Genomic DNA, 14805 nt, shown 5'->3' on the forward strand with positions numbered 1-14805 from the left:
AATGATTTGGGGGTTAAAAAATACATGCCTTAAAAAAAATAAATACAGGAAACTCTTTGCCCATGAACCTCTAAGTTCACACCTCTGTTTTGGGGGGTGGGTTCCTAAAAAAGATAAATCAACAACATCATCCCTTTGTTTGGTTTTGTGTGTGCTTGCTTGGTTTTTAGAAGGTGGTAGATTAAATGGGATCCTAAACTGAGATTTGCGGAAGAGAAGCATCCATTACCTGGGTCTCCTTTTGTCCGTCTGGAAGAAGCAGGAAAGTCTCTTACAGGCGATGCTAGGAGACTTTGTGGTCTCAAGGCACATCTGAGACTTGGAACACCCGAGGATGGCAGATGCCTTTGGGGACTGTGTAGTGGATTTACTTGACTGAGGCTCTTCTTCTCCTTTTTCTTCTCATTTAGAATTTTTATGTATTCCCCCGTGGTCTGTTCAGTTTCGCCCTTTCTGATTATTTGAACCATGGAGTCCTGGACCACAGCCTGTATTTGGCTGTGCAGTAGAGAGGGCGATATTCTGTGCCAGAAGTAAAGAAACGATGTGCGTGGGGAGGGTGAGGCCGACCAAATGCTGACCCTACGAAGTAGAGCAGGGGAGTGGCCGGCATAACTGGGGGCTTTTTCTTTCGTTTCTCTTATCAGACACGAGGGAGAGAGGAAGCAGCTCCCAACCACTCAGTCAGGAAATGATGGGCTATGTTGTATTTCTCACTGAGACTAGAAGCATTTAAATGAAAAAAATATTTATTCTCCAGTGACTTTCAAAGTAACAAATAAAAATGAGGAGGAAATGTGCCTTCCATTTCAGGAGCCCGAGTCTACTCTATGACTGTCTCCCAAGGCTATGTGTAGACTAGCTGAATGAACTGAAAAATTGGGCAGCTATCAGCATAACCCACTTAAAAAATGAAGTCTCTGCTACCCAGGCCTATGAGCACCAAGGTTTTGCAGTTTCCTTTCTGGCCTGGCTAGTTTTCCCAGCTGCCTTCTGCCTACATAAGGCGAGCAGAGTGGACCAGTGAGACCTCGTCCTCTGGAGGCCGTCCAGCTGGGAGAAGGGCTCCAGGGATGGGGAGTGCCTTCAGACCCTTTGCCCCCAATCCCCAACTTCCCATCATGCTTGGCTCATGATCCCCTGTAACTGAGTCGGGACAGCAGAAACGGATTTGCAGTGCTCAAGACGTTTCACTTTTGTTTTTTCTCACCTGATCAAGGATATTTTTTTTTCTTTTATTTTGAAATTCATTCCTGCCTCTGGTAACCAGGAGCGATGGTGACACATGACAACACCGTGGGCTTCTTTTCTGAGGTTGGACCGAGTCAGCCTGGGTGGGAGCTGGGCCCCTGAGCCCTGCCCCTGAGGAGCCCAGGACCCCAGGGGACCGCCAGGCTAGGCTATGGGGTTTGGGGGAAGCGCGCCAGCCGGGGGAGGGCTGGGCCTCTAGGGCAAGGCTGCTGGGCTCAGAACGCACTGCCTTTCACTCACGGACACGAGGGGGAGTCGGGGTCCTGCATTCAGATTGCTAATCCCTGGGAAACAGATGAGGCCCCGAGCATGTGTATCAGTCACCGCGCAGGCAAGCAGCTGGGATCCACGCGGGGAGGGAGGGCAGCGCTGGGAACGTCACAGAGAAGAGATTTGGGGAGCGAAGTGGGGTGGCGAGTCGTTGTCTGCATCTGCAGAGAAAAAGCTATTGCAGGAGCAAGTCTGGCTGGGGAAGGGCGCATTTCCCCCCAGAATAGTGACTAAAAACACATGGGCATGGGGGCGATATCCAACAATATAGAAGGATATACAGTATAAAACGAACCTTTCCGTCACCCCAGCGTTCCAGTACTCTTCCTGAGATACTGCGTTGTCTTGCTACACACACACAAATATATACACATGTGCGCACGCCTCTGTAGAAACCGTGTCCCTCTCGAGCCTGTCCTGCCCGTTGCTGTTTCCCACTGAACAATCTCTTTGGGAGAGCCTTCCGCATCAGCTGCAGGGGAGTTTTAATTCCAGATGCCCCCAGCTCTCAAGGCAAAGAATCAGGGGACAACCTGAAGTTCAGGTGCGGCGAGTGAGGACCCCGGAGGCTGCCGATGGGAAGCGTCCGGCTCCATGTTGCGGCGCGGTACCTGCGCAGAGCTCTCCGGGACGCGAGCCACAGGGCACGAAGGCGGAAGGCTGCAGGGAGGAGGAGGGACCCCGCGGGCGCAGCCCGCTCCCCTGCGCGCCCCACCCCCTCGCCCGCGCGCCGGCTCCGGGACCCGCGCACTTTCTCCCCGGCAGCCTCCAGCAGCCTGCGGCCCGGGGCGGGGCTGGGGGCGGGGCGGGCTCCGGGGGGCGGGGCCGAGTGGGCGGCCCTGGGGGCGGGGCGGGCCGGGCCGCGGCTGCCGCGGCGGCTGGAGAAAAGTTGTCCCGGCCAGAGCGCGAGTCTCCGCCGGATCCGCAGGCGCCGCGGCGTGCACCCGGCAGGGGCGGGGCGTGAGCACCGGCTCCGCAGCCCGGCCGGCCGACTCGCTGCCGGGGGTGGCCCCGGGGCATGGGACAGCCGGCGGGGACCACGAGCGGGCCCTGCGCCCCCGGCGGGCGGCGGGCGGCCTGAGCTGCCGGGACGCAGGATGCGCTCCGAGGGCGCGGCCCCCGGGCGGGTGGCGCCGCTGTGCCGGGCGCTGAGCCTGGTGCTGGCCGCGCTGCTGGGCAGAGGTAAGAGGCCGGGGGCGGGGGGCGTCGGTCGCGCCGGCGCTCGGGAAGTTCCCCGCGGTCCCCAGGAGCCCGGGCGGGGGGAACCGAAGGGTGAGGGTGTCGCGGGGACCTGGGTGAGGGCGCTGGCTCCCAGGCGCGGAGCGGCCCCTTCCCTAGGTGGGCGAGCCCCGTTGGGCGCCGCGTCCGTGGGATTGGGGCGAAATTGGCTGACCCAGTGTCTCCGGGTTCGGGGTGCTTCCCGGGGTGAGGAGGGGGCGTGGCTGAGGGACACTCTGTGTGTGTTCACCGTCCTCGAGTTCCGTGAAGACTCAGAGCAACCCGGCACGGCCACGACGTGGAGCTGGGGGGCCGGGAGCGGGCAGCCGGGTTCTTTGCGCCTTCTTCCCCCGCAGCCTGGCGTCCCCCTCCCCAGCTCAGTCGGACTGGGACTGGTGACCCACGAGGGCAGACCGGGCCCTTTGTGCCCCGTTTCCCCCGCCATGGGGTCCCTCGGGCCGGCGTTGGCCCCTGAAGGAATGCGCAGCTCCCGGGGACCTCAGCTCGGGAGAAACCCGGCACCCCCTCCGGGCGCCCCGCCGAGGTCCTGTGTGGTCTAGGAGCGCGTAAAGGTGATTGCGCGGGTGGGAGAGCTGGGGCTACAAGTCGGAATCAGACCTGGGCTTCCCAGCAGCCGGGTCCTGGGGGGCCTTCCACCTCAGTCTCCTCATCTCTGCAATGGGAATGATTTCCTTGTCTTGGGTTTAAGAGAATTCAGGGAGGGAACGCTTAGTGCCCAGAAGACTCAGGAAAGGTTGGTATTATTATGCAGGTTTTGATTACGTGCGTGTTGGGCCCGGGCCCGCGGCGGGAGGGGCGGGGAGAGGGGTCTCGGAGCCCGGGGGCCACCGGCGCCGCGCGAGGAAGCCCCGCTCCTCTGGGGACGGCGGCTGCGCGCCCCGAGGCCGGGCCGGGAACCGGGTGCGGGTCAGCGCGCGGAGAGTGGGCTGGGGGCGCCGTTTTTCCGCTGCCTGCGCCGGGGCAAGAGTCTCGGGGCCATCGGGTGAAAGCGAGATGCGCACAAGTGTCCCTGCCCTTCGCGCTGCGTCGCGGCTCCGGCCCCGGCCCCGGGCCCTGAGCGGGTAAACCGAGTCCAACCGGATGAGAATCACGGCTCTCTCCCGCCTAAAGCTCTTCAGGCTGAGCTGGAAATGCATTCGCAGAGACAAGTTGCCAGTTGATGTTACCACGTAACGTTTGCTTTTCAAAAGTCACTGCGCACCGGCTGGAATTCCAGAAAAATCTGCTTTCCTTAAGGGTGCAGGTCCCCAGACACACCAACCGGACAAAATTGCTGTTTTAGATACTGTCCCTTTCTCCCAAGAGCTCCAGGTAAACAGGAGTGTGCGTGTGTGTGTGTGTGTGTGTGTGTGTGTGCGTTCGTGTGTGTGCGCGCGCGCATGGGCACGCGCGCGTGTGTGACGGGATGGGGGACATATTTCTGTTTTATTACAGAGGACAAATCTGTTAGAAAATCTGGTTACTTGATTCTGCCGTGAGCTCTGGGTTCTATCATTTCTAGGACTCGGTTTCCCCAAATGGAAAGTGGCCGTTCAAAAAAAAAAAAAAATTCCTTCCCAAAATGAGATGTTGCGATGATAAAGTGACTTAATGGGTAGAAAGCACTTCGTTGAGGAAGGTGGTGTCATTTTAATTTGAGCGAAGGGTGAAAGTCCCCGATCAGGCTTTCTCCGTCTGTGAGAGGATTCATTCAGGTTGGAACTCTGACTGCTGAATGTGCTCTGTGAAGTAAGTTGTGGACTTTTCTTAATTAAAGCTCACGTTCCTCCCCCCCCCCACCATTTAGAGGATTTTACTTTTGATTTAGAGAAGTGGCCATTAGAAACGTCCACGTGGAAGAGGCCAGGGACAGCAATTTTGTTGGAAAGTGGAATTGGGAATTTTTTAAAAAATTTATTTATTTAATTTATTTTTGGCTGCGTTGGGTCTTCCTTGCTGCGCGTGGCCTCTCTCTAGTTGCGGCGAGCGGAGCGGGGGCTACTCTTGGTTGTGGGCTTGTCATTGCAGTGGCTTCTCGTTGAGGGGCATAGGTTATAGGCACGCAGGCTCAGTAGTTGTGGCTTACGGGCTGTAGAGCGCAGGCTCAGTAGTTGTGGCATGTGGGCTCAGTAGTTGTGGCTCGCGGGCACTAGAGCGCAGGCTCAGTAGCTGTGGCTCACGGGCTTAGTTGCTCCGCGGCATGTGGGATCTTCCCGGACCAGGGTTCGAACCCGTGTCCCCTGCACTGGCAGGCGGATTCTTAACCACTGCGCTTCCAGGGAAGCCTGGGAATTTTGTTTTAAAGATGCTATTTACACAGCAGGTGGTGAGGGTGTTAGAGGTTAGGGGGAGATGCCCCACCCCTCCCCCCAAAGCCACCTCTCCCCATGGCTTAGGGCAACCTTGATTTGGTGGGGTTTTCTCTTCCCGCTTTTGCTTGGCAGTTTTCACTGCAGATGGGTCTGCAAAATATTTTTCATTTTGTTTCTCGTGGTCATAAGCAGCAGTACATTCACCCTATCAGATACCTCTGTAAAGAAAATGTTTGCTCCATGAATTTCTTATAGGGAGGGAAGTTTTCTGACCCTTGTTTAAATTTGTACTGTCGTTTAAAAAAAAAAAAAATCCATCGCTGACTGTTCTTGCCCAAGGATTTAAGTGCCGATTTCTGGAACCCTCAAAACCACTGATCAGTTTTTAATACCAATTGCAAGCTGATGTTCAACTGTGGATTTAAGGCTCTGCAATTCCTCAGGGTTTGGAACAGAATCATTGTTCTTGGGCGGTTCCAAAAATAGACCAGGGCACTGAAAGAAGGGAGTCTTCCTAAGATTTAAGACTTGGGCTGAGGTAGATGACGTGAAGTGTCGTTGAGTTACAGGTTGAGGAATTGGCCCCGTGTAAAGGGGAGGAAAGGGCAGTGGTAGGCTGAGATGCTGTCAGAGGTGAAGTGATGGTTGTCAGTCACGTAGGGGGCCCCCGGGAAGGTCACACAGGCCGGAAATCTCTTTTGGGAAGTCTGGGGCCAGGTGTATTTCACAATTCAGAAGGTAGGTAGGTAGATAGAGGCCCAGGATCATCCATGTATATTGTCTGACACGCCCAGGCTGGGTGTGGAGTTGCATCCGTAACTGGACACGTAAGTCATTTTGCATGAAAGATGTGAGTATATACATAGAAGAGGATAAAGTCCCCAGATAGCTTCGTTGTACTTTAGAGCAGCCATGGTCACCAAAAGAATTAAAAACCAGCCAGCCAACCTTTGGATAGTCAGAGCTTTGGGGATTTTGAACTGCTGATTTGGGATTTAGGGGCTGGGGCGGGTGTCATGAGTAGGAAGAGGTTGTCAGGGGGGAGAGGTCCTTCTCGGCTCCCACGTGCACCCTCTTCCCACTGGTAACCACTAGTGTGTCTCTCTCTCTGTGAGTCTGTTTTATTGTTGTTGTTATATTCTCTAGTTTGTTTCATATTTTAGATTTCACGTGTAAGGCTCATGCCTTGGCTTTCCTTATACTTAAAGTACACACACACTCTTTGCATTAAGCACACACCGCTTCCGACCCAAGTTGAAACTCCCTGCTGCGTTGAAGCTTCCTAGAAGTGATTTCAGCTTCTCGGAAGCCATTCTATGAAACCACCAGACTCCTAGGCCTGTCCTAGTTCTCTTGCTCTACAACCCAGGGCTCTAGACCAGCGCTTGCAAACTTCATGACCTGCTCACAAGCACTGTTCTGTCCACAGTGCTTTTTAAAATGAAAAACTGAACAGCACCCCCCCCTCAAATTGGGAGAATTCACATACAAAAATTGGGATTTCCAATTTCCCCTAAGAGGGTGGGCGCTCTGCCGACCTCGGGTGCGCATTCCCGTAAGGCTACATCGTGCCAAGGCTGTGCGTGGGTGTCCCCCGCCCCGGCCCCTGGGTGGGGTGTTTATTAAGTGCTTCTCTTCCCCCACCCCTTACCTGCCGGCCCCTTCCCCTCAGCCATTTGAATTTGCACTTTCAGCTCTTCCTCCTTTATCTCAATATTCATCCTTAGCTTAATCACAAATGTGGCTAGAATTGGGCAGAGAAGAACCCAAAACTCTCAATTATATTAGCAGTTAGCACTTTCATGAGCAGGGGTTAAAACAAAGCCTTTGGATGTATTAGATATTTCATAACATCCATAGTCATGAGAAGCAAGGTTAATAAAAACGAATCTTTGACATTTTTATTGGAGTGAAAGGGAGTATTACTGAATTAATGGAATAAATGGAAAGTCTGATGGATAGAATATCTCTACAGCAGTCTGCGTTGTTTAAAAGTAAGGTTTGTTAATGTAATTTTCATACAGTAAAAATTCACCCTTTTGAGGATAGAGTTTTCATTTTGATGAACGCACATGGCCATGTAAACACGAACATAACTGAGGTATAAAGAACACTTCCATCAGCCCCCAAATTCCTGGGTGTTTCTGCCACCTCCTCCCCCTATACCTGCAGCCCCTGGCAACCACTGATTTGTTCTCTGTCCTTATAGTTTTGCCTTTTTCAGAATTCCATAAAAATGGGGTCGTGCAGTATGCAGCTTTCGAATCATCTGTCTTTCACTTAGCACGGTGCATTTAATATTCACCTATATATCAACAGTCTATTCCTTTTTGTTCTTTTTCTTAAGTTGAGCTATAGTTGATTTACAGTATCTTATGTTTCAAGTATATGACATAGTGATTCAAAATTTTAATGGTTATTCTCCATTTATAGTTATAAAATATTGTCTGTATTCTCTGGGCTGCCCAGTATATCCTTGTAGCTTATTTATTTTATACATGGTAGTTTGTACCTCTTAATCCTCTGTCCTTGTCTTGCCCCTCCCCCTTTCCTCTCCCCACTGGTAACCAGTAGTTGGTCTCTATATCTGTGAGTCTGTTTTTTTTTGTTGTTGTTAGATTCACTAGTTTGGTTTTATTTTTTATTTTATCTTATTTTATTAATACATTTATTTATTGATTTATTTATGGCTGCGTTGGGTCTTCGTTGCTGTGCGTGGGCTTTCTCTAGTTGCGGCGAGCGGAGGCTACTCTTCATTGAGGTGCATGGGCTTCTCATTGCGGTGGCTTCTCTTGTTGCGGAGCACGTGCTCTAGGCGCATGGGCTTCAGTAGTTGTGGCACGTGGGCTCAGTAGTTGTGGCTCGTGGGCTCTAGAGCGCAGGCTCAGTAGTTGTGGTGCACGGGCTTAGTTGCTCCGTGGCATGTGGGATCTTCCCGGACCAGGGCTTGAACCCATGTCCCCCGCATTGGCAGGCGGATTCTCAACCACTGCGCCACCAGGGAAGTCCCTGTTTTATTTTATAGATTCCACGTGTAAGTGGTAACATACAGTATTTGTTCTTCTCTGTCTGACTTATTTCACTAAGCATAATACCTCCCAGGTCCATCCATGTTATTGCAAATGGCAAAATTTCGTTCTTTTTTATGGCTGAGTAATATTCCATTGTATATATGTACCACATTTTCTCTATCCATTCATCTGTTGATGGACACATAGGTTGCTTCGATATCTTGGCTATTGTAAAAGAGGCTGCTATGAACATCGGGGTGCATTGTCTTTTCGAATTAGTGTTTTCATTTTCTTCAGATGTACGCCCATGAGTGGAATTGCTGGATCATATGGTAGTTCTATTTCCAGTTTTTTTGAGGAACCTCCATACTCTTTTCCACAGTGGCTGCACCAATTTACATTCCCACAGTAACCAAGGGTTCCCTTCATCGTCAAATCAAAACCACAATGAGATATCACCTCACACCTGTGAGATGGCTATAATCAAAAAGACCACAAATAGCCTATTGCTTTTTAATACTGCATAATATTACAGTGAATGGATACAGCACTGTTTGTTTATTCATTTCCTAGTTGAAAGCCATTTGGATTACTTCCATTTGGGGGTCATTATGAAAAATGTCACTATAAGTATTCGCAAACAGGTTTTCAGATGAATGTTTGTTCATTTCTCTTGGGTAAATACCTAGGACTGGAATTGCTGGCTGGTGTGGTAACTGTACACATAACTTTATCAGAAATTGCAAACTTTTTTCAAACATGGAAACATTTTGCAATCCCACCAGCAAGGTATAAGAGTTCCTGTTGTTTTATATCTTCAGGACCACTTAATGTTATCCCTTGTTTTAGTTTGATTTTATGTAACAGTTCTAATAGGTGTGTAGCAGTATATCTTTCAAGTTTTAACTTTTATCCTATGAGTTATAATGTTGAGCATTCTTTCTTGTGCTTACTTACCATCCTTATACCTTCTTTGGGGAATGTCTTTTTCAAATCTTTTGCCAGTTTCTTGTTGGTTGTTATTTTCATATTATTGATCTTTGAGGGCACTTTATATATTATGGATACAAGTCCATTTTCAGATAGGTGTTTGTAGAAATTCTCCCAGTATGTGTCTTGGGAAGAACAAAGGATTTTTTAATGAAGTTTGGTTTGTTGATTTTTTTTCTCTTAGTAATTGTGCTTTTGGTGTCACATCTAAAAAAGTATTTGCCTAAGATTTACAAGGATTCTCCTAATATCTCTAATGATGTTCAGGTGTTTTACATCCCTGCTTATTTTTTAATCTTTTTGTTCTGTCCGTTATCGACAGAAGTGTTGAAGTTGTGGGTTTGTCTAGTTTTCATTTCAGTCCTGTCAGCTTTTCCTTTACGTGTTTGAAACACTGTCTTAGGTACATATATGCTTAGGATTGTAATGACTTCTTGGTGAACTCACTCCTTTCTCGTTATGTAATATCCCTCTTCATTCTTGGAAGTATTCCTTATTCTGAAGTCTGTTTCATCTGATATTAATACAGCCACCTCGGCTTACTTTTGATTAATGTTTGCATTGTAGTATCTTTTCTGGTTTTTTAAAAAACCAATTTGTGTTTTTATATTTTATGTAGATTGTTTATAGAGAGTATGTAGTTGGGGTTTGCCTATTTATCCAATCTGATAATCTGTGTCTTTTAATCATTATATTTAGACCATTTATATTTAATGAAATTTTTGATATGTTTATATTAAAATCTCTCATCTTGCTTTTTGCTTTATGTGCCATCTGTTCTTTACTTCTTTTTCCTTCTTTTTCTGCCTGCTTTCCTACTGAGTATATTTTTTATGATTCCATTTTATCTCCATATTGGCTCATTATTTATACCTCTTTAAAATTTAGCCATTGCCCTAAGGTTTACAAAATTTATCTTTAATTAATCAAAGCCTGCATTCAAATGAGGTCATACTGCTTTATATGTTGTGTAAGAACCTTAAAACTGTATATCCCCAACACTTTTTCCTCTACATATAATCCTTCTCAAGTGCATTCATCTTACACGCTGGGTATGGCTAAGGGAATTTTCACTTAGAGATTATTTGTATATACTTTGAAGAAGGATACCAATTATGTTTAATTGGCTTGCCTTTATTTCTGAGTGGTACTTCTGATATCTTTGAAACTGTTTTCTCTGCAGGACTTGATTCTCTCTCCTACCTGTATGCTGAGCTGAACAAAACTGTTTCTACACCTTAGGGATTTAGAAATTACTGCCTCTAAGGAGAGGACAAAGGTAAAATACAACCCAGCTAAAGTCTGAATTAGCAAAATTTCCAAGACAATGGTTATAGATATCTCCCAGAGTGAGTAAGTCCTTGTCTTCCGAAGTGTGTACATTTCTTTTTTTTTTTATTTTTTTGATTAAGGATGCTCTTAGTGGTATATTAAGAGTGTTAAGTTCACACTTGCAAATGTCTGGGATACTAAGCAACTCAAAGACTTGATGTAGAAGACCATGTCATCTCTACATAATATTTTTATTATTGAAGTATAGTTAACATATAGTATTTTTTTTAATAAATTTATTTATTTATATATATATATATTTTTTATTTTTGGCTGCTTTGGGTCTTCGTTGCTGCGCACAGGCTTTCTCTAGTTGCGGTGAGCGGGGTTTTCTCTTGTTGCGGAGCACGGGCTCTAGGCGCGCGGGCTTCAGTAGTTGTGGCACGCAGGCTCAGTAGTTTTGGCTCGTGGGCTCTGGAGTGCAGGCTCAGTAGTTGTGGCACACGGGCTTAGTTGCCCTGCGGCATGTGGGATCTTCCCGGACCAGGGCTCGAACCCGTATCCCCTGCATTGGCAGGCGGATTCTTAACCACTGCGCCACCAGGGAAGTCCCAACATATAATATTATATTAGTTTCAGTTGTACAACATAGTGTTTGGACATTTATATACATTACGGATTGATCACCATGAAAAGTCTAGTAACCATCTATCACCATACAAAGTTATTGCAGTAGCATTGACTATATTCCCTATACTGTATAGTACATTCCTGTGACTTATTTATTTTATGGCTGGAAGTTTGTACCTCTTTAACCCCTTCCAAAAAATATTTTTTCTTTCTTCCTCACACCCTTCACGTTGTCAGTGACACGGGGGGCTATCACTTACGGATTAAGTAAGGATGCCCCATATCATGGAAGCAGAAGCTTAGTTTTGAGTATCTGTTCTGCCAGTTCCTGGATGAATTGGTCAGAAGCATCAGAAACATATCAGGGCCACCTAAGGACTAAGGGATTGGGATCTTATGACCCCGAAGGTACACTAAGGGACCAGTTTCCTAAAAGTCTGAAGTTGCCAGTTCAAGAGTCCTGGTAGTTACCATGGATGTCTGGTTTCAGGGTACCACTGCTGGGATACAGGGGCTCTAATTATTTTGTTTTTATCTCTGTGCTCATGTTTTAGATTCCAGGGAGAAAGACTCCCTTAACCTTGGCTGAACTTTAGAATCACCAGGAAGCTTTAAAGAATGCTAACGTCCAGACTCTACACCTAACCAATTGGGCCAGGATCTTTGTAGTAGTGGAGTGGAGGTGGGCATAGAGGTAGGGTTGATCATCTTTACTTTTTAAAAGCTCTTCAGGTGATTCTCAGGTGTAGCCAGGGATGAGAACAGGTTACTTAGGCCCATCCCTGTCTAGAAAAGATTAAGACGATCTGACGGACAGTTCCACCATTTTGTATTCAAGGGAGAAGGGTATTTCTCCCAGAGAAAGATTGAAGAACTGTTACAAAAGAAGGCAACAGAGAGTGTGTGTGTAGCAGAAATTCTTAGAGGAAAGGACAGCTCTTGTGAGCCTACCTTGTAGGATTGTGAGACTCTTTTAAGGAAAAAATGGGCGTAGCTGCTCAGCATGGTGTGTTCATCTCCTGAGGCTGGTGTAACAAATTACCATAAACTGGGTAGTTTAATGTAACAGAAACTTACTTTCTGCCAGTTCTGGAGCCAGAAGTCCAAACTCAAATGCAGGCAGGGCCATGCCCTCTCCAAAGACTCTAGGGGAAGTTCCTGCTTTGCCTCTTTTCAGCGTCTGTTGGCTCCTGGCTTCCTTGGCTTGTGGCTGCATCCCTCCCGTCTCCCTCCATCTTTACATAGGCTTCTGTGCATGTCTTCCCCCCTTCTGTCTTACAAGGACCCTGTCATTGATTTAGGGCCCACCCTCATCTAGGATGACCTCATCCCAAGGTCTGTAACTTAATTACATCTGAAAAGACTCTGTTTCCAAATAAGACCACATCCATAGGTTCTAAGTGGACCTATCTTTTGGGGGCCACCATTCAACCCCTTACACATGGTAATATTTGGCACATGGTAGAAGGTCAATAAATCACAGCCATTATTATATGTGTAGTTATCAAAGCCATGGAGAAGAAAAATCACCCAAAAAATCTAATAGAAACTACACATAGATGCTTTTTTAAAAAACAGAGAAAATAAAAAGAATTAGAAGAACAGTGAATTTGACGGTATCAGGGAATAGGAAAAGCTCCTCGAGTGTGTGGTGTCTGTTTATTATCAGCCTAAACAGAGAGCCAGGGGTTTAGATTCTGAGACATCCCTTGATGTACTTCATGCTTAAATACAGCTTAGACCTAATTCCATTTCGCTTAGTTTCATAACACTCTTGATACTGTCTTAAACAACCCTTCTCCCTCTGGGGTCGCAGAGCCACCAGAAACATCCAAAGCAGCTCCCACGCCTCCCTTAGGTTAATTTTTTCATCCACCTCTTCAGGCCACTCTTTTCATCGTTCTTGCTCAATCGGTCCCTCTGGCCCCTTAATTATAATGCTTGATTTCTGCCGCGTTTCCTCACCGACTCTGTGGACTCCAATGCTGTAGAAATGTGGATATAACACTGCCCACTTTGGCACATGGGGGTAGATTAGCAGTCCTTTGAGGCAATTCTCTTATTCGCAAAATAAACAGAGGAACTTTAAGACACTCATCCCACCCCCAGTACACACACAGAACAGAAGGCTGGTTCTGTTCTTATCGTGGAGTTCCAGCTTAGTGATGATTTTTAAGCCGAAATTACAAAAAAATTAAAAAATAAAAATCTCACACCTTAAACAGGAAGTGGCTCTGGAAACATGGTTTTGTCTCCGTTGGAAACAGTGAGGTTGTGTTTGAGGCCCTGACACAAGGTTTCACCACCTCCCCAATGGAAATGGTCTTTGAATAGGCACCAGATCATTCAGTTCATTAGTCTCAACCCCTTTAGTTGCAAATGCCAAAAATCCCAGCTTATGCAAATGGTACCAAAGCAAAAAAAAAAAAAATTAAGTTAAATTAAAAAATGGGAGGGGGGGTGTTGAAAAAATGTATTAGGTCAGGTAACTGAAAAAATACCAGGTAGGCTTCAGGCACGGCTGGATCCAGGGGTCAATTAATGTAACCAGACACTGTTTCTTTCCACCTCTGTCTGCTCTGTTCTTTGTGTTGGCTTCATTTCTGAGTGGTCATCATTGTCACCAGCAGCTCAAGGTTTACATTCTATCCACACAGCACACCCCAACGAAAATAAAGTGACTTCCCAAATGCTTGTAGAAAAAGTTGATGGTGTGACTCTCATGGTGGTCACTGGAGTCCCTGGCCCAACCCTGAGCCAGTCACTGTTAAGGGGGGCGGGGGGGAATGGAGTTTCTGATTGGTCAGGTCTGGGACACACCAATCTGGGAGCCTCAGGTCATCTCCACCCAAACTACTAGGGCAGAGAGTGCAGAAGGTGTGGCGTCCAAAGACAAATCGGGCTTTGTCAGATGGAAAGGAATGGACGCCAGGCAGGCAGGAGGACCCTATCCAACCAACCAAAGAGCAAAATGAAGGAAACCAAAGGCCAGTTGGATGGCTGCGTCTCACGTGTGTAGTTAAAGCTCTTGGAGCAGTTCCCGGTGAGGTCAGTTTGCTTCTTCTGTCTGCATCAACAGCTAAGTCAAGGACATCCACCTCCCAACGCACCTTTGCTCCTGGGGAGCCTTCTGTAGTTTCTGTCTGCTTTGGCTCTCCTCCCTTCATTCATTATTCCTCCATCAAACACCCCTCCACAGCAGCACTATTTACAACAGCCAGGTCGTGGACGCAACCTAAGTGTCCATCGACAGAGGAACGGATAAAGAAGACGTGGCACACACATACAATAGAATTCTACTCAGCCGTAAAACAGAACACAAGAATGTCATTTGCAGCAACATGGATGGACCTAGAGATGATCACACGAAGTGAAGTAAGTCAGAAAGAGAAAGACAAATACCATATGATACCATTTATATGTGGAATCTAAAATATGACACAGATGAACTTGTGTATGAAACAGAAACAGACTCACAGACATAGAGAACAGACTTGTGGTTACCAAAGGGGTAGGCGGGGGAGGGATAAATTAGGAGTTTGGGATTAGCAGATACACACTACTATATATAAAATAGAGAACTAACAAGGACCTACTGTATAGCACAGGGAGCTCTACTTACTATCCTGTAATGACCTATAATGGAAAAGAATCTGAAAAAGAATCTATATATCTATCTCTCCGTATATGACTGAATCACTTTGCTGTACACCTGAAACTAACACAACATTATAAATCTACTATAGTTCAATAAAAATTTAAAAAAAAAATCCCTCTCGTACCAGCCATGGTCCAGTTGCTGCATCAGTAACATTTTCTGCCACTGGTCCGTCTTGCAGATGAGACCTTCC

At 47.3% G+C, this 14805-nt stretch overlaps 1 protein-coding gene across 1 annotated transcript in view; it reads left to right on the forward strand.

Annotated features, from left to right (window-relative positions):
* Window positions 1-2471: 2471 nt before the first annotated feature.
* The window catches only part of TMEM132C (transmembrane protein 132C), a 382337-nt gene continuing 370003 nt past the window's right edge, over window positions 2472-14805 (forward strand). The window contains exon 1 of the mRNA XM_082353213.1: window positions 2472-2703. Coding sequence (XP_082209339.1) covers window positions 2619-2703 — 85 coding nt within the window. The 5' untranslated portion in view covers window positions 2472-2618. The remainder of the gene's footprint in view (window positions 2704-14805) is intronic.

This window comes from Balaenoptera borealis, assembly GCF_965194805.1.
Source record: "Balaenoptera borealis genome assembly, chromosome: 14".
NCBI classification, from domain to species: domain Eukaryota; kingdom Metazoa; phylum Chordata; class Mammalia; order Artiodactyla; family Balaenopteridae; genus Balaenoptera; species Balaenoptera borealis.